This window comes from Vigna umbellata, chromosome 11 (genome assembly GCF_029865625.1).
Source record: "Vigna umbellata cultivar VRB3 chromosome 11, Vumbellata_1.0, whole genome shotgun sequence".
In the NCBI taxonomy this organism is placed as follows: domain Eukaryota; kingdom Viridiplantae; phylum Streptophyta; class Magnoliopsida; order Fabales; family Fabaceae; genus Vigna; species Vigna umbellata.
In genome coordinates, this window is record NC_142175.1 from 4,495,652 (window position 1) to 4,515,447 (window position 19,796).

Consider the following 19,796-nt stretch of genomic DNA (forward strand, 5'->3'; position numbering starts at 1 on the left):
AATCCCTATACCAAAAGTCTTTTTGATAAAGGGTGTTCAGGTAAGTTAAGATCAACGATAATTGGAAATAGCTCTTCATGGTTGTAATTGGTTGGAAATGCTTCCATTGGAGAGGGTACATCTATGTGGTAAGTGACTCACCGTTAAAGGGGAGATACTTGGAAATCCAAGTGTGAGTCTAAGTCCCATATTGAATAGAAATGAGAAAGTAAAGCACTACATAAAGATGAAAAACCCATTAATCTATTAACTCCCTACCTTAAAGTTTTTGATAAAGAATGATGTCAATCTCTTATATAGTTAGACTTATATCTCATTGTGTTTTTGCCTCCACAACCTAAATCTTGGATACTTTTCAAGAACAACTAGAACAACTGAGTGTAAACCATTTAGGGTTGTTATATGATAGATCCCACCTTGACCATATTCATACAAGGTGAGAATGGCCCAAGATTTGCCAACCACCATAGAGAACCATCTTAGATCGAAGTTGGAGATTTGGTCTACCTAAAAATCCGTCCCCATAGAGAGACATCTATGCTTGCTCGTATACATCCAAAATTGTCAGCACGATATTGCAGTCCTTTCATTGTCCTCAAAAAAATTGGAACAATGGCTTTTCTAAACTCACGGAAGAGGCTCACATCCATCTGATTTTTCATATTTCTCAATTAAAGTTGGCTGTTGGGAATCATCCTATTGAGAAAGAGCTTCAAAAGAACCTACAGGGTCATGTTTCGGTTTGCTTTCCAAATCAGATTTTGGACAAAAGAACTACAGGACTAATAGTGACAAGGAGGAGGAAATGAGACACACTTGAAAAAATATTTCTACCATTAAGAAGCAGTTTCCAGATTTCAACCTTGAAGTCAGAGGATAATGATAGGCTTGGAAATAATTGGAAATAATGAGGAAATGGACGGTGTATTATTGAATGAAGTCTAAATATAAGACATAGTTAGCGGGTAGTTGGTAGTTAGGTTAGAGGAAGTTTGTATATAATAGCAAGTGTGGTGAGAGGAAAGGTTTTTATGATTTTAGAAATCTAAGAAAGTAAACAGAGTTAAGCCTGAACTTTGACCAACTCTCAAATAGCCTTGGAACTAAAAATATCAACTGCAACAGTATTAAACAAGGTTCATCACTGAAATCACGCATTAAGAACCCACAATGAAAGCTAGTTATAGTCACATCATAACATTATCACATCATAGATATTCAACGGAAGACCAATCCGAGGTGAGAAAGGTAGGACAAAAAAGAAACATAGTCTGTTGAAGAAAGAAATTACTAGTGTGTTAAAGATATATAGAAAGCATGGGATAAAAATCCAGAACAAACACATTTAAGAGTTCATTTCATCATCTAGCATCTGTCCGTGACCTAGCATCTGCTTCTCTATTGGAACTAACTGGATTGTTGCTGTCTGCAGATGAAGGACCTGACCCTAGAAGCAAAGGGGTCTCTCTCTTTCCCTTTTTAGAGTCATTATTGGAAGATGGGTTCACAGTTGAAGATCGAAGAGGAGACTCAAAATATTTGCTTGCAACATCTGGAGGGGGGTTGTCTTCCCCAGGAAGCATAAGCAGACCTTTCTCTCGAAGAGAAGATGGCTCGTTGAAGCAAGAGGTCCACAGGGAATCCACAAGCTGTCTCTCCTCCCTCACTACACCAAGGTCCTCAGCTGACATTAAACTGATATTGTTTATTCTTTCTTGAAGAAGTTGCTTCATTTTCTCACTGTCTTCCTCACTGCGGTCTTTTGTAATACGAGCAAGCTCAAGAAGACTCCTAAGGGCAGCTTCTCTGACATCTGAATCTTCACTTGAGGCAAGGTGCATGAACATTCTAGGAAATCCAAGCTCGTTCACAATGTTGCAGTCTGAATTGTTTTCATGCAACAGGTAATGGATCAAGTTTAGAGCTTTCCTGGAAGATAGTTAGAATTCAACCACAAAAATTAAACTGTAACAGATGTTTAATAGTATATTTTAAAAGGCTATTTAATCAATAAGTAAAGGTAAAAACAAATTAAAAAATAAACATAAGGTAAAATATTCTTCACGACAAGTTTATAATTTAGTTCAGAGACTACAGAATTTTTTTATAATAGTTTGAGACGAAAAACATATTTAATAGAGCATCAATAATAATGACAAAGGGAATGACAAAGCAACAATTGTAAACCTCTCAGAAAATATTTTGTTACCTTTGAAATCGCACATTTTCAGAGGTTAGTGCATCTTTCAAGGCCGCATAACCATTTGCCAAGCGAAACGCCGTGATACCAGGTTTGTTGTGCCGAATTAGTGCTGTCATGTTGTTGCAAAAACAGAAATATCAGTATCATTCCATTCCAAGGAAACAAAATATCATGATCCAAAGCATAGTAGAACATACAAGATATTGCACCCAGCGCTTTAGTTCTAACAGTCACATCAGGATCTGAACTGAAATTATAAATAAGAGGTTCAAAGCCATTTGCTTCCATAACAAGTTGTTGACTTCGAGGATTATTCTGGACTATTGTTGTCACCACATCAGCAGCCTTTGCTCGAATATTAGCATTAGAATTCTTTAAGTAACCAAGAAGAGGAACCAACCCACCAATTGAATGGAGATCTGGGAAACATATAATGGCAGGAAATAGGTGAGACATACAGGAGTTGAATCAAAAGAAACACAAAACCACTAAACAACCCATTATCATAAATAACATACGCTAAAAAAAGTGCTAACAGGTAAAATGTACATTAATAGTAGAAAATCATGTTGCAACAATGCCAACTATTTCCATGATCAAATGGTAAATAAGAGAATGGACACAACTAGACTAATGAGGGAAGTTATGATTGAACAATTCTCAAAAATCATTCCAATTAAAAACGTTTTGACCACTGGAAAGCAGAACAAATACACCTAATACATAACAATTCAAAACAAGTGATTAATATTCATCTAACTCTTAGGATATAAGGAAGATATATCAGTTAAAATAGTTAGCATATCAATGAATTAATTACTAACTCGAGGTTCATTTTTAGATTGGGCATAGCTCTTTGTGAAATGAAAAATTCTTTGTAAAGGGGAAAACATTTGGAGGACATAGTGCTCTACAATTTTATTTCATTCTTCTAGTCAATCAAATTCTCTTTTCTCCCTGTTTTCTGTTCTTGGTTCCTAATACAAACATTGACAGCTGCTGCCCAAATTTTGGGAAACTTCATCATCTAGCAAATATTGCAGACAGAGCTACCAAAAGCCCATGTGACGAATTGAATCATGATATACATAAAAAGTGGCGATTCACCTAGGAAGCCTAAATAAACAAGCTTTAGCATGAGAACTAAGTACTTTCATAACCACTCAAAACCTTAAAACTTACCATTGGCCATGTCAATCGACTCAACATGCTCTTGCAACTCTTCCAAAATGTCTGCAAGAAATCAAGTTAGATGCCACTGAGTTAGCATGATAATATCTTCTAAGCCAATCGTTAACTAAAAATGAAAAACAACTCATTTGTAATTAGTCTTGCACTTTGGTAAAAGTTAAATACCTTCAATGTCTGAAGCGGTGACTCCTTGATCTTTCAAGACTTCTTCTGGAGTTTGCATCACAAGTGTGATCTCTTTCATACGTTTTACAACATCAATGGTCTGTGCTTGCATTGCTTCCATAAACCATTTCCGATCCTCCTCACTACAGAATCATAAAAATCACAAAATCAAAACCAAGTCGACTAATGTTAGCGATATTCATAAATAAGCATTTAAAAAAATCTCACTTTCTCCCAAATGGATGCAACTTTGCAACAAAAAATACAAAGAAAATAAAAACTCTGTATATTGCTTAGCTACACAATTACAAAATTAAAAAAGTCAAATCACGGTCTACTGAATATTATGGTCTACTGAACATTATGAACACTCCTGTCTCTGCAATACACTATTTGATTTCCAATCACATTATAATTTCGCTAATCACTAGATATTTCACTGTCTACAACCCCAAAGAAAAGAAACTATTACTGCATAAATCATATATGTACAGAATCAGACGCAATAACACCAATTCAAATTCAACCACACGAATAAAATATTTCATAAAAAATTATGAAACAAATTAGAGAATCACACCCCTGGTCCACTAATTAGAAACCCCACCCTCCTTACTAGTAATTAATTGTTTAAAAACCATATTTTCAGGGAAAAATTAAATTTTGAAACGTGGGTATGCGTGTTCCAGCAACTAAAACTAACAAATATAAAAATCCAACAGTTCTATCAACCCGAACCAACATAAAGAGGACTAACACAACCTCAACACAGGAAAAAAGAAGAATCGAAAACTGAATTCGGACCTCAAATTGCTAGTGGGGGCAGTTCCGTCGGAGTTTGCAATGCTCCATTTGAGTAACCCATCCCAGTTGGGTCCTTCTTTAGCCATTTGAACGATTAGAGAGAAACAAGAAACCAAGCAACCTTGTAGAATTATAATAAGAAATTTAATGAACAGGGAATGTAGGAAGAATTCAGATATATAGTTTCAGTAACGCGTGTGTGAAGGACTCGAGAAGCGTCTCCACAATTCTGGAGGTTATGGAAACGAAGGGAAAGAAAAATTGAAATGTCACAAATGGGTTCTATGTTTTTTTGCTAGGATTTGTTCGCTGTCATGATGACCTAGTACATTGTGATAACTTTCCAAAGGTTGGTCTTTCTTTTTGCACCTATGTTTTCTTGCTGCACCTCTTTTTTCTTTCTGCACCTCTTTTTCCTTTCTGCACTCCCATGAAAGTTGTATTCCTACGTATTCTTACATTTTATATTTTTCGGATTGACTATTCCGGAATATATTTATAGATTCGAAAAGTACCTTCCAAAAAACATTCAATCTAAAATGTAAAAATACATATTTCAAAATAAATGTTCTGGAAGTTAATTTTGGATTCGAAAATGCATTTAGAAGCATTCAGTCTAAAATATAAAAAGAATTTTTGAAATAAATGTTTTAGAAGTTATTTACAGATTCGGAAATAAATTTCAATATACTTTGGAAAATCTTTTTTGTATTTTGGATTGAATGGCACGGAAAATATTTTCGGATTTGAAAATACATTTCAAAATAGTCAATCCGAAATAAAAAAAAAAATGAAACAAGTGTTCTAAAGTATATTTCTGAATCTAAAATTGACTTCCAAAACATCCTTTTGCTTCTTTCGTATTTCGGATGTATTTTTGTGTTCGAAATACATTCTAGGATTTGAAAATATTCACCCGATAGTCAATCCTAAATAAAAAAAATATTCCAAACATATATTTCTAAATCTGAAAATACATTTGGTGTTGCATAATAAATAGATAGATTAGCATGATGTAAGAGTAGATTTTGCATGGTCCATCCGACAAAGGAGAGTGTATGAGTAACATAAGCGAGTTTGGTTGGAGTTTATCCTAACGAGATCTATGAAGGCAAACTGTTTCATCCGTTGTCGACGGATCATCCATTAATTCTACTATCACGTTCGAGATCCCTATATCTCAGCGTGAAGGAGGTGTGTTGAAAGTATCACATCGACTAGAGATAAAGCCAAATTATAATATATAAGTGGGTGTAATCCTCACTCTAAAAGTCGGTTTTGTGAGTTTGAGTTAAGCTTAAAATCACTTTCTAATATGGTATCAAAGTCATGGTTGGTACCATATCCTAGCGAGATTTATATGGGCATTCTGTTCCACCTGTTGTCAAGCCACTATTGGACCACCCAATAATTATACTCTCACGCTCAAGATGTCTATACTTGGTGTGAAGGGGGTGTGTTGGAAGTCTCCTATCGACTAGAGATAAGGCCAAATTATAATATATAAATGGGTGCAAACCTCACATTTCAAGCCGGTTTTGTGGGGTTAAGTTAGGCTTAAAAAACCACTTTCTAATATGGTATCAAAGCCATAGTTGGAGCCTATCCTAGCGAGATCTACGTAGGCATTCTGTTCCACCCGTTGTCGGCCCACTATCTAACCACCCATTAATTCTACTCTCTCGAGATGTTTATACCTCGGTGTGAAGGGCATGTGTTGGAAGTCCGCATCAACTAGAGATAAGGCTAAATTATAATATATAAGTGGTTACAAGTCAGTTTTGTGGGGTTGAGTTAATCTTAAAACCACTTTCTAATACAAACATTAGAACATTCAAAAATAATTTATGCAACTAAAAATCACTTTTTAAGTCACTTTTAATACACAAACTCAATAAGTCAAATTATCACAAATCCTACTTAAATCAATCTTTTAAGCACAAAAATTCTATTTAAATTTTAAAATTAAGGCTAAAACGAAGGCATAAATATGCACTCATCACAGTCCTACACTTACTTTTTGCACTCTTGGCACTAGTGCAGAAAAGGCATTTAACGTCTATTATTTTGGCCTTTCAATGTCAGATCCAGACCCGACGTCTTTGTGGGTGACGTTAATTAGACGTCGGACTCCACAAGTCCGACGTCTTTATAGACGTCGGACTCCACAGGTCCGACGTCTTTATAGACGTCGGACATGCATTAACCGACGTCTAAGGGCTCTACAAACGTCGGACATGCATTAGCCGACGTCTACTGCAACTCGTGTCTTTGGGTAGCGTAGTAGCACCTTCTTCCTTTGCTAGTTTCGTCATAGAAAAGGTTGCGTCTTTTGGACCTGTTATGGCATTTTAACCGAAAACCAAATGTCGGTCCTTGCCTAGTTCCATTCCAACCGACAATGAAAACAAATACGGTGACTTGAGAACTAGGCAAGGACCTAGGTTCAATTTTGGGTTGAAAAGCTATAAGACATCTAAAAGACGCAAGTTTTTCTTACGAGGAAACTAGCAAAGGGAGAATGTGCTACTACGCTACCCAAAGACACGAGAAAAACTACATCAAAACATAACAAAAACTCACTTTAATCGGTTCAAATGCAAGATAATCAATCAAAGACTAATTTAATCGGAATAAAAGTATGTTTAAACGGTTCGAAAAAGATAAAAACGCACCTGGAAATGCAATGTCGCAGAAAGAAAAGGCAAGAAGGAAGACGATGAAGTGCGCGTAACCGCGGGTTCGATTTTTGATTTAACAGCAAACAAGATGTCGGACACCTAGGGAACCGACGTCTATTCTCGCCTAGATGTTGGGGCCCTCACTAATATGACGTCCAAAACAACTTTTCACCTACCCTTTCAAGCCATTTAGACATCGAATGGCAGGATCCGATGTATATATGGCGGAAAAAGAGAACTTTTCATCTACTTGTCAGACATATACACATCCGTTAAGAGGAGCACCGACGTCTATAATCGTATATAGACGTCGGGGTGGCGAGATCAGACATTTATAAGGCAGAGAAAAAGAACTTTTCATCTATTTGTCAGACATATAGACGTCTGTTAGGAGGGGCCCCGACGTCTATATGCCCAACTTATTTATGAAAATGCAACCGATCAATAATTTATGTTGGTTATTTTGTAGTCCGACATCTACGGGGTGACGTTAAAGGCCAATTATGCACTAGTGTTGACAAAATTGAGTAATTTCAAAACTTTGTTATAGGTTATTTTTATTCCATATCTACATTGGACCAAAGGAATGAACATCACTAGAAACAAATTAATCCTCTAGAAATCAAGTTATCATGCACATACAAATGGAAAAATTTATTTTCACACATGAGTTAATCTTTTGAATTTATAAGAAAATCAACTATGAAAGATGTTACTCAAGTTAAAATGTATTTATTTCACCAAATTTTGCCAAGTGTTTTCGATTGTATTTTCACTCAAAATATCCATGTAAGTAAATACTTCTGATATTTAACAAGACTTTAATATTTATATACTTTAAGGAAAGAAAAACATGCAACTAATGATCACGAGGACTTTTAAAAGGTTGTACAAAGACTAAGGAGAAGATAAAAAAATTTTAAGATTTCTTTTTTGAAATAAATATAGAAAGAATAATGGAGCATAATTTCAAAAATAACTTTGTTTTTCTTTTTATTTTTTTATTGCTCTTTTAAGAAAGGAACTTTTTATACACATATTTTCAAAAATCCAATTTTTTTCTTCAATTTTTTTCATTTTTATTATTTTATGGGTGAGGTATTAATCCATACACTTTATTCATCACTCTTTCTTAACACAATTCGTTGCTCCTTCTTTCTTTTTAGGTAAGCGAGAACATTATCTTTGCTTGCATAATGGATAACATTGAGAACTTTTCTTGCATAATGATGACAAAAACTTGTTTGGAGCCTACAAAGCAACCAAATATTCCAACATGTATAATTGAGAGTTTGTAGTATAAGAAGTGTCATATATCCATAAGGATTTGGTAGAAAATAAAATGGTGTAACTTGTTTGACCATGATTGAAACAACAAATGGATTGTATAAAGTGTAAAACAAAGTTAATTTATTAAAACAAAGTATAACAATACTAATTACAAAAGAGTTTCAAAGGGTTACATCTCATTTCAACACTTTGGAGATTTAGATCCTCATGATGGATGAAAATAATTTAATACAAAGAAGAGACCCCATCTCCTAACCTTTTAATAATGTTCTTTAAAGTATAAAGGAAGTGTATGAGAAGACTCTCTAAAGCTTCTCTCAAAATTTGTCCAAAAGTCCCTTAAAATAGGGGAATAACTCTGTTTTCATAAACATTCCAAGGTGCAGAGGTTTAGCAGTGCATCATGATGTGCAGAGGTTTAGCAGTGCATCATGATGCATGGCTTTAGCAATGCATCATGGCTCTAGCTGCAAAGGTTTCCTTCCAAGGTGGGTTTCCTCTTTAGCTTAGACATCGCGTTTTTGTGTTGTAGCCCCTAAGATAACTTATATGAGAAGTGTTCTTTGTTGCTGCAGCCTCAAGTCCAATGTTTGAGGTTTCCCTAGGTTTCTTCATGTGGCTCAAGTCTCAAGTGTCATGCTCCAGCTCGCTTAAGTCAGTTTGTTAGAATTTGCTTATAATTCCTCTATTTTCTTCATTTTTCTCCTTTAACTCTCTATGGTTTTCAAAATCTGTAAAATAAGTAAAATTGGAGTGATTTCAACTAATATTTAAGAAAAATAAAATAAGATAAGTGCCAAATTGATACCAAAAATTAACTCATATTAAACATTTATCATACATCTCAATCTTTCCTATGATGTCTTTAAGGGCTACAAGTTTCTCAAAGTCAATTATCCTTAGAGAATGACGCCTTGACATCTTTTGTTTTCACGAGTTTTCTTAACTCAAATAGGTTGTAATACTACACCAAGAGACAAGTCCCAAGTAAGAGAGGTGAGTCAAAAGGTTGCTTAAATACTAAGTCTCGCCTTGTTAGAAATGCCTTACACTACTAATTTTATCCTTTTTAAATCAAAATCACATTTGAAACCAAAAGATGTGACTCAAATAAGCACAAAACAAAGAACAAAAAAAGAAAAGACTTAAACACTTACTTAAAATCAGTCAAGGTAAAGTACGGGAGTTACTGAGAAACGACAACAAGGAGTGGGTTAAACTCAACTAGAAAGTGTATCTAGAGGATACAAGAAGCGTCTAAGGATAGTAGGAGTGATGAAGAATACTGCACAACCAATAGTGGGTGAAACTCAGTCAAGGTCATAGTAATGGAGGTTACTAAGTTGACAACGACAATCAGGAGTAGGTTAAACTTAACTAGACATTGTATCTAGAGGATATAGTAAATGTCTAGGGTACCAGGAGTGGTTAGAATACTCACATGTACTTCAATTAAAATCTAATGAAACCCTCTAAGTTATCTTAGAGGAGAACTAGATGTAGCTTAGTTGAGTGAACCAATATAAAATTATCGGTGTGCTATGTTTTATAATTATAAATGTACATCCTAATGAAAATAAATTCTCAACATGCACGCCTAGTAACAGACGTCGTCTTCTAAACGCTAGGAAGATAAACAAGGAGTTAAGACTATAAAATTGTTCATCAGAACAACGCTTATAGAGTAAAAGATAAACAACTTATGAAGATCATTCAACCTCATCAACTATGATCAAGACATCAACTTCGAAAAGTTGTACAGAAATACTATTCAACCCCTTTTTAGTGTTTCTCGTTATTTCAATTGGATATATAGATTTACACTTTGCTAGTTGTATGAATACAAGAATGTTCACATTTGGTTATGTGTATCTTTTAGTCGAAAGAGAAATTTCATGGAAAAGTGTGAAGTAGGATGTCAGTGTTGCATCCATCATGAAAGTTGAATTTGTGTTATGTTTTGAGGTCACGGTTCATGCTAATTGGTTCATAAGTTTATTTTAGGACTTGGAGTAGTCGGCAATATTGTCATGCCACTAAAAGTTTATTGTGATAATTTTGAAACAATTTGATTTTCTAAGAAAAACAAGTAATCCAAAGGTGCTAAGCATATGGAATTTTAACACTTTGATGTTAAAGAATAAATTCAGAAATGTAGACTGTGAATAGGACATGTTAGCACTGATCTTATTGTTAACCCTGTAACAACAAGGTTATCATTCAAATTGTTTGTTGGCCATGTAAAGAATATGGGCCTAATGTATACTAATGTTTCTATTAATGTTTGTGACACATTGAGCTCTTTAGTGTACAAGTTTCTAAAGTTTTGCTTTCTTCTTTATGTATATGCATGCAAATTATGACGAAAAACATAAATTATGTTATTATTTTTGAAAATGACATTACGTTTGAACCTATTATGGACTTCTCATTGTAAAGTCATATTAAGAAAAGGGATAATATAGTAATATATGGAAGGGAGCATGTGGATTGAGTGACACATATTGCGATAACTTTTTGTTATTTTTGTATCTTAATTATGAATAATGATGGAATCAATTTATGTAAGGTCTTTTAATGTATTTTATGATTTATGTATTATATCACGAAATGTTATGATATCACATGTGAAAATATTAGAGTTAATTAATAAATTAATTAATTATGTGACTCATGTGAAATATAATGATGAACCCAAATGTGATTTAATAAAATATAAAGACCAATTATTAATATGAAAAATTATAATAAAATAAAAATTGGAAGTAACCAATTTAATAGATATTAGTTAATAAAGGAGATTTAGGATGAGATGAATAAAGAAAGGTAAAGAGATAAATTATCTATAAATTGTTAATTTATTTAGAATAAATAAATAAAAATGTAATGTTAATAGTTTATTTTATTTTATTTTTTGGTTTTTTCAAAATAATATGCAAACGTTTTCATTATGAAATCGATTGGAAAACAAGTGCATAAACTTGAAAATTAAAATTAAAAAATTGATAATATTTATGTCAAAAGGAGAGAAAAAAACAGTGTTCTATTTTCTTCCCGTAAGGGAAAAGAAATTCAATGTTTGGTTATGTTGTGCAAAAAAGGGTATAATTAATTTGCACGAATCATGGGTTACCTATTTCAAAATCGACGTTGACATGATACAACAATGTCGACAAGTAGTTGTATCTTTTTTTTTTATTATTTCCTAAAATTTATAATAACGAGAATATATCACAAAAGCAATTTGACTCTTGGCTTCTCGAAAGGTGGGAGGAAAATTTTCTCAGGCCACTTACCTTTCTTTTTGGTGACCTAAAAGAAATGTTTACTTAGTAAAATTAACTTATTCTCCTTAAGCCAATATACCTTATCTAATTACACATTTTACATGTAAGATTATAAATTTTGTTTGTACTGTTATTTAATCAGAACTGAAGTTATATATATTATTAATGTATATTAATATGTTCAAACCATACTTACAATATTACTACTTGTTATAGTTAAAAGTAATGTAAGATTTAAGTTATAAAAGACTTAAATGTTTTTCTTTTTGTTCTTTTTTCTTAACAGGTTCAGTGTTGATATGAGATGTAATTTGATACTTTTTATTGTACTTAATGGTCTCACATAACTTAATAATATAATTTAAATATCTTTCTTTCATTTTTTAAGACGTTTTTTTAAGGAAAAAATAGTTATGAAACTCTAATGATGATACTCGACAAACTTGAGATTGGAACATTAACACAGATCATGAGATCGATGACGAGGTTCTAAGACAAACCATCAATCCATTAAGCCCTCCATTAAGGATGAATAGTTATTCCTCTTAGACCTCGACTAGGAGGCTTGTGTTCTTACCACGCTCAATAGTCCACATCGCTTAGAAATCAAGGTCTAAGGTAGTTTAAATATTTCTTCCTCCTTCCACCCTCTAAGACACCTTTTAAAGACAAAATCGTGACGAAACACTATGCTTCAAAGTGGACAATACCTTAGTAAAGTGTCAACAAACATATTACATTGTCTAACTATCCACTAATCAATATATGTGCTTGAAAGGTTTTTAGGTGAAATCTTATAAACCAATAAACTACTCAATGTGTGGTGCAAAAACGTTATAACCAAAGATATTAAGAGACTTTAAACTAGAAACATTTAATGAGGATATTTGGGATTTTGATGAGGATATTTGGGACTATTTATAGGTCTAAATATAGTTAATAATGACTAGTTTGGCTTTGAGTTAAGACATTACGACTTTGCTTCCAAATAACTATATGAAGGAAGATTTGGTTAAATTTGACACAACTCCCTGTCCATTATTGTTCACTTTTTTTTACCTAAACTATCCTAAATAACTTATTACATCTTGACAAATTCCCATCAGACAATCACCTAAAAAGTCAACATAAATGTTTGTTCAATCACAGATTTCATGATCTACCTTAATTCAAGTGGTAATTAACTCAGTTATTGTTAACACACTTTACCTTCCCTATTAAATAATTGTCCCCAAACCAAGCTTATTAACATGTGAAAAAGCTAGATTTATTTTGATTAATTAAAGAAAGACAAACAATAAATATCATAGTTTCTTTTCTTCCTTACCTCAGAAAAACTTAAAAAGAAATTTCGAACATGAATTTTGATTTGCATGTTGCTTTTCTAAGATTGAATTGACCTTATAAAATCATTCATTAGATCAATTGGACCAGTCTTTATATCTTCAATCTTTTCAGTGTAACTCTTCTTGATTTTCAATCTCGACAGGATATCTACAATATGCAATGACATACTGATATTTAAATCAGTATTCAAAAAATGGACTCATTACAAATATGATTTTTGAACATTTTACACTTTGAGTGCTTACTGTCCTTATAACCCTATATATCCTTATAAACCTATATAGAAGATTAGAAGAGGCCTGGGTATATTATAATCATGATTATAATGTTATTTTATGTGTAATGTTGCTAACTTTGATTAGGTGATAATTCTCAGGGCCAACTTATTTGACATGAAACTATCCGAGAATAATTCAGCCGAAAATATTATTGATTTATTGAGAATATGAGATAAATTCGTGCAAAAGTATTATTAATATGCTAGAACACATGATTAAGTAAAAAATACAACATTTATCCTTAACAGAGATAGAGCGAAGAGGATAAAAAGAGTGAAAAAAAAAAGAAAATTAATTGTTTGAGATGATAGGAAAAAAACAGAAATATTTCAATAAGAAAAAGAAAAAAAAAACAAAGGCACATACATGAACATGGAAATGTGAAGAAACATTGCCCTCTCTTTTCATAATTAATTATGCAATTACTGATTACTGTTTCATTCTCATTAATAATAATAATAACATTAATTATTTCTTATATTTTTGTAATTTATCTTTTAATTACAAAAGCATAATTTTACCGAGAGAAAAACAGAGACTGAAAATAAAAAAAAAAAATGTTTCGTATATTTTCATGAGTAGAACTTCCCAACTAAAACATATCCAACAGTGGTTTACTCTCAAAGTTGCCCGCCAGTATTATGGACTATATACGGCAACGCTATAACACATTGAAAGTAAATACGTATTTACATTCCTCTACGAACAATTAATTGATCATTAATATCTTAAATGACATTCAAGTGTGGCCATAGTAAACAAGCAAATACTAATCATTACTATTATTTTCTGATTTCACTTATTATATATTCTAATATACATTAAGGGTTATTCAAATTTAATTTATTTGTATGGCATGGCATACTTGATACTTATAATCATGATTCAAAAGTTGAATTTGTCCAAGTTACTCTTTGAAGCAAGTTGATCTTCCATAATGGGAATGGTTGAGATTATGTTTCAAATGCAACAAAATTGAGTCAAAAAAGCTTTATGGAGACTTGAGTGGTAACAAGAAATTTTACCGTTGTTGAATTTTGAGTGGCGCCACCACCCTGCAAAACTCAGCCCCTATGTCAGGTGAATCAACGACTCACTGTCACAGTGGACCACTGTATTTCTGAACAATACAATTGAAGCAATTTAATGCCATAATTTACATTCAGTGATATGACAGCATCATACATTGACTCACCCAGATTAGAATTTTAGAGGACAGTGCACGAGATACAGATACAAAGCACAAATGAATAAGCCCCTTCCCACAAAAAGGCAAATCAAACCCCAACATATTCTTCTTCCAAACTTAACATGAATATTCACAGATGCTACAGCCTAAATTTGCCATCTCCCACTAATTTATTAAAGAAATCTGTTTTGGTCTTTTTTTTCTAACACAATTAATGCCTGGTGGTGTCTCTACAAATTAAGTTACAATTAGCTAGTGTTTCACATCTAATAACATGAAACTTGCCCAGCCCAAATAGACCTACTTCCTTCCCACGAACAATTGAAGCAACAAGAAGAAGGATCAGCATTTGGGTGCTGACAAACAAACGCAAAACCACAAGAAAGAATGTCAAAGTTTCAGGTTTCAGTTGTATCTGAGCTTATTACAGTCCCATCTTCCACTGAAGAGATTGGCAGTTTGCTTCCACAGTTCATCTTCTTCACATCCTGACTGGAGCAAATGAAGATTCTCCTCACCATACTACAGAATTCACTGCAAGAAAATATCACATAATCAGCAGTGTTACACTGTTTTATGATATCTAATTATACTCTTTGTACTTTCCTCTCCAAAGCCTATCCTGAATTAGTAATATTGTTCCTACAACTTATTCTTTTGATAGAAACGTGTGTATCACTGTGTGATCCTATAATTGTGTATAATAGATACTCACGGCCATGGATCATCTCCCACAAGCATCATGTCACCTTCATCATCAGTGAAGACAATTTCCCACTTATTCCTGTGTTGAAGCTGTCCCTTTATGTCAAACATCTCCTCTAATTCATTTATAAGTTGATTATAACCATCCAACATTGTTAAATCTACAGCACGACCCACTGCAACACCCTGCATTTGAACCTTTTGGCAGGTTTTCAACATCAATGCACACTCAAGTTAGAAAAAAGATCTTTTTATAGGCTTGGAATATGAACAACTAAACAGCTAACAATCTATATTCAACACCTTAGTGCGACTTCTAGAAATTTGCTTGCTCTGAGACTCCTTCGGAGACACTTGTTGCTGTTCTTGTTTCCTCTCCTTGGAAGAAGCCTTTGGTACCTCCGACATATGGCCAGCATCTGTTTGGGACAAGGTGCTAGTACATCCTTCAGTAGTAACTTTGGGTACATTTACTGCATGCGGAGATGCCTTCTCTACAGCAGATGAGTTCCTAGAATGATCAATAAGATCAATTCCAAACAACCGATAACTTGTAGCAGTCTCAACTTTGCTCTCCTTGTCAACTTGGTCAAGCACATGCTCATTGTTCAATCTGGACGGATGAGGCTTTGAAACAGGCCAAGCTGAGACGCTCTTGCTATCATCTGTTGTGTCTTGAAACAATTGAGATGGACAACTGGAATGGGGAGACGATAGCCAACTTCCTTCGGTCTGATTCCTTAACATAGTGTTGTTGCTGTTGCTTTTACTATTCATGTCAGTTTGCATATGATGCCATGTACCAGTATTGTCATTCTGTTTGCTTTCGGCCAAAACATTGATTTGTGTCGTATCAGGCTGTGGCAGATCAGTATCCCAGAAAACAGAAGCAGCGGATGTTGCATCTAGTTTGAAAGTAATTGTTAAGTGTCAAACAAGACCAGAAACTAGATAAATATAGCAAATGAGTTATTACATATAATTACTCACCAACATCTGGAACTTCGCTGGATGGTCGGGGCCTTTTAGTCTTCACAATAGTGGGTTGAACCGAGGGTGTAGAAGAAGCTACAAATGGCTCTATTTCCCACGGTGAAACCCTCTCAGGTCTTGGAACAGCTGCAAGTTCATCCCATTGAACCTGGGGATTGACAATAAAAGAAAAGATAGGTATCATGATCACCAAAAAAGTAAGTAAACAACTGCAGATTGAAAGATGAGAATACCTTCAGCGATCGCCATTTTGAATTTTCCCAATGAGGAGAAATATCTTCAATTCCAACAATGGTACCCGAAAATCTGAACAACAACGTATTAGAATAGCTATGAAAAGGTCACATAATAAACTATCCCGACAAATTGTACTACCTTTTGTCAGTCTCAGCGGAATCATCCCCCTCGAATCTCATCTTAAACCTCATGCCAACACCAAACTTCGTGCTCACAGCCTCCAAATACTTGTTCACTCCAATGATGAACTGGCTCGTCCTAAGAAAACAACTCATATCAGCAATCACCCACTAACTATTTATCACTGAGACATTTTCTAGTCTTGAAAAAGTAAAAGTTCTACCTTGGCTTATAATATACCACAAAAAGAGTCTGGGTTGCAACAGCATGAGAGGCAGTTGCAAGAACTCCCAGGTGCATGCTTTGACTGGAGATCACAGATGAAGGCATGCTACTTGCCTGGCGAGCTAGACGTCTCACTCCGACACGTAATTCCCCATTGTCCCCTCTACACATAAGATCTCAGTTAAAGAAACACTGGTATAGAAAAACTGAAAATATTTGACATGATCTTTTTATTACAAACCAAGATCTATGAACCATAAAAAAAAACTAAAGAGATGAAAACATATAAATGTTTACCTCAAGAACACAAAGGTATCCCCTGCAACTAATCTTTTGGAAGTCACAAAAGTACTCCATCCAGTTGTGAGCAAGTGTCTGCGTGGCTGACCTGAAAAAAAATCAAAAACAAGGTAAAATCTGTAGGCAAACAGAAAGTTAAATCACTAGGACAGTAGAACTTAAGAAAACTCATCAATTTCCCATCTCCTTTACCTCTAAATATATGCTTAAACCGCCATTCATAACCATGAAGATCCTTTGCAACCAATTCCTGGGTTGGTGTTGGTTGGGACATATCCTATAAAACAAATCAAAAACACAGTTCTCTGAAATAAGGAAACAGGAAAGAGAACAGAGAAAAGAAATTCAACAAAAACAAAACAGATTGTAGTACCAATGCAGGAAGGCACTCAGTGGCATGTTTCCTGAGAACAGAGAAGCCACCATGGGTGCTAGTATCAGAAGCCGTCAAGACCTTGCAGAACGAGTGAGCCGGTGCCCTTGTAGGTTCAGCAGTGCACGGATCAGGACTTGAAGGCTCATCTTGCTAACATATTAGCACCATTAGAATCTAAACAATCATAGAGAAGAATCTAAGGTTGACCATGAAAATAAAAAGAGGCATTTACATCCTTACATTAGATTCCGGCACCAAAGTGATCTGCGCATAAACCTCATCCGTTTCTTGCTCAGCCTACAACATGCCAAATTCAAAGTAAGCATTTGTATGCCAAAACTCAAAGTTTAGGTTGGGATTCTCTAAAGCCACAGTTGCAGTCACATCAACAGCATTTGTCAGTAATTTTCCACAACATCAAGATTCACGACAAAACTGCGACCACAATCTCAATTTTAAACTTTTCACGATAATAGAAACTCCAAAACCAAGATGCCCCTTCCACCATCTTCTCACACATCCAAACAAGATTCATATTTTCCCCAAATTACCAACAAAAAAGAAGGATAATTACAAAAAAAAAGAAAATAATTACCAGTAAATGAACGTTCACGACGCGACAAAGGATCTTCGTGGGAAGGTGCAGCAGAGGAATCCTCTGATTCAATTCCTGGTTGGTTGAAGCCTCTAACTACGCAACCACCACCACCAACATCAACAAATTAAAGAAAAACAACAAAAAAAAATCAAAACCCACTCTACTATCTTTATTTTGTCCACAAATCTCTCAAAAATAGATGCTAAAGTAAAACAAAATTAAAATTTCACAATTACACAATTACACACAAAATAAGAACAAATTATTTCCTCAAGCAACCAAACTCACTTGCTCCATGTGGCCTTGTGGAAAATAGAACACTCTCTGGCCAACACGAGGAACATCCACTAGTGGTCCCGCGCAAGCCTTCCATTGCTGTTCATACAGCTCATCCTCACCGTCACCAGAACCAACCACTTCTTCACCACCAGAAAAAAACAAAAACCACACCGTTAACCCAAACAACATATTAAGAAACCTCAAATTCTACAAAAACGTTGTTCATTCGACTCCCACCTTCGGCCGAAACATTTGACGCCCGGCTCAACATGGTTCAACGCAGGTCAACGCCCGAGGAAAAAAATAAAATTTAAAATATAAATACTCGCCAAAACAACACGATTCGCTTTGTAACGCCTGCAGAAGAAACAATCTGAATCACCGAATCCTCTTTATTATCTCTACAAGATCCCGTTTCCGACAGCGTCCACCGTAAGAGATTACCAGTTACAGAGGCTGAAGCAGAAAGAAGAAGACAAAGAAGAAGAAGAGGAGAGGAAGAAGAAGAAGCAGCAGCAGCAGAAAAAGAAGCGTTCCGTTGAACGACGCGCGGTGTGAGTGAGAGAGGATGGGAAAGGAAACGGCGTTACTCGGTTGGAATAATGAATGACCACTCTCCGTTGTATGGAGACCTTTTGTTTATTAATTTATACACAGTCCAATTTTGTTGCTCATTTATTTATTTTTCTTTTATTTTATTTCAACTTGTGCTGTGTCGTGTCATGTGTGTCGCTTCTGTGTTGTCTATTCCCACCAGACACAAGAAACAAGCCTATTTCAGTGGTTGTGTGACTTGTGTGTGTTAGTTGTTACTGGACATGCTAATTCTGCCCCCGCTTTCACTTTTTTACATCTACCAAATTATTTTTTTGGAGTTTCTTATAAAGACTAGTTTTTGTCCACTTTCTTAATTAATTATATTTCAAAATCATTATTCTTGTTGTAAAAGTTAATAAACTCAAATTTATATGTAAGCTAGTTGCATTGTTAATGTATGAAAAATTAAACATCTTTTACGTTGTTAATTGATTCAAAATTAATTTTAGCATTTTTCACATAACTAAATTCAAAATCAACAAATCTATTATTTGTGTCATTTGTAATTAACGGGATTGTAATTAATATATATGTATATATAATTATAAAAGAGTGAGATCAAAACTGGACTAAAAGTAAATAATCTGTCTTTATTTGTGATCTTCATTTCATTTCCTCAATTATGTTGTGATTGCTTAGATTTTCAAACTTGTTTTTATGTCATTATAACAAAAACGAAATAAATTATTCAATTAGGATTCTTAATCATATTAATTAACAATTACGTTCTCGTTTCTTTCTTTCTTTTTTCTTAATCCATTTTACACATATATAATCGCATTTAGTATTGAATTTCTTGGATTCCCCTAACTTTTATTACCTTTTAGTGTCAGTTGTTTTTGCCCAAAATTGTAACATATTAAATGTTTTCTATTGTTTTAATTATTTTATGAATTTTTAAATAATTTAAATTAATTAATATACTTCATTT

At 34.1% G+C, this 19,796-nt stretch overlaps 2 protein-coding genes across 3 annotated transcripts; both read right to left on the reverse strand.

The window, feature by feature from the left end:
- Positions 1-1,127: 1,127 nt before the first annotated feature.
- Positions 1,128-4,652, reverse strand: FES1A (Fes1A). Its single transcript, XM_047327140.2, has 6 exons — positions 4,364-4,652; positions 3,560-3,702; positions 3,386-3,436; positions 2,401-2,622; positions 2,210-2,312; positions 1,128-1,929 (listed from the first exon to the last, which is right to left on the reverse strand). The coding sequence occupies exons 1-6, from the start codon at positions 4,447-4,449 to the stop codon at positions 1,362-1,364; spliced, it is 1,173 nt and encodes a 390-aa protein (XP_047183096.1). The 5' UTR covers positions 4,450-4,652; the 3' UTR covers positions 1,128-1,361.
- A 9,727-nt stretch (positions 4,653-14,379) lies between these two features.
- LOC124845023 (auxin response factor 9-like) lies at positions 14,380-18,892 on the reverse strand. 2 transcript variants are annotated; one of them, XM_047322044.2, is made up of 14 exons: positions 18,506-18,892; positions 18,278-18,405; positions 17,987-18,082; positions 17,632-17,688; positions 17,389-17,541; positions 17,208-17,292; positions 17,013-17,103; positions 16,714-16,878; positions 16,509-16,628; positions 16,367-16,439; positions 16,131-16,281; positions 15,444-16,045; positions 15,151-15,338; positions 14,380-14,969 (listed from the first exon to the last, which is right to left on the reverse strand). In XM_047322044.2, the coding sequence occupies exons 1-14, from the start codon at positions 18,537-18,539 to the stop codon at positions 14,834-14,836; spliced, it is 2,079 nt and encodes a 692-aa protein (XP_047178000.1). In that variant the 5' UTR covers positions 18,540-18,892; the 3' UTR covers positions 14,380-14,833. The 2 variants fall into 2 exon arrangements, with proteins under 2 accessions (XP_047178000.1, XP_047177999.1); XM_047322043.2 differs by having other exon boundaries at positions 18,278-18,408.
- Between the last annotated feature and the right edge of the window lie 904 nt (positions 18,893-19,796).

What these genes read in the sequence shown, in the direction of transcription:
- FES1A (XM_047327140.2), bottom strand. Translation starts at nt 4,449, where the DNA reads ATGGCTAAAGAAGGACCCAACTGGGATGGGTTACTCAAATGGAGCATT. An exon ending in CACCGCTTCAGACATTGAAG is followed by an intron (nt 3,437 to 3,559) that starts GTATTTAACTTT and finishes GATTTCTTGCAG; the next exon opens with ACATTTTGGAAGAGTTGCAA. An exon ending in GAAAATGTGCGATTTCAAAG is followed by an intron (nt 1,930 to 2,209) that starts GTAACAAAATAT and finishes ACTATCTTCCAG; the next exon opens with GAAAGCTCTAAACTTGATCC.
- LOC124845023 (XM_047322043.2), bottom strand. Translation starts at nt 18,539, where the DNA reads ATGTTGAGCCGGGCGTCAAATGTTTCGGCCGAAG. An exon ending in TCGTGAACGTTCATTTACTG is followed by an intron (nt 17,689 to 17,986) that starts GTAATTATTTTC and finishes GGCATGTTGTAG; the next exon opens with GCTGAGCAAGAAACGGATGA. An exon ending in CTGAGTGCCTTCCTGCATTG is followed by an intron (nt 17,293 to 17,388) that starts GTACTACAATCT and finishes TTTGTTTTATAG; the next exon opens with GATATGTCCCAACCAACACC.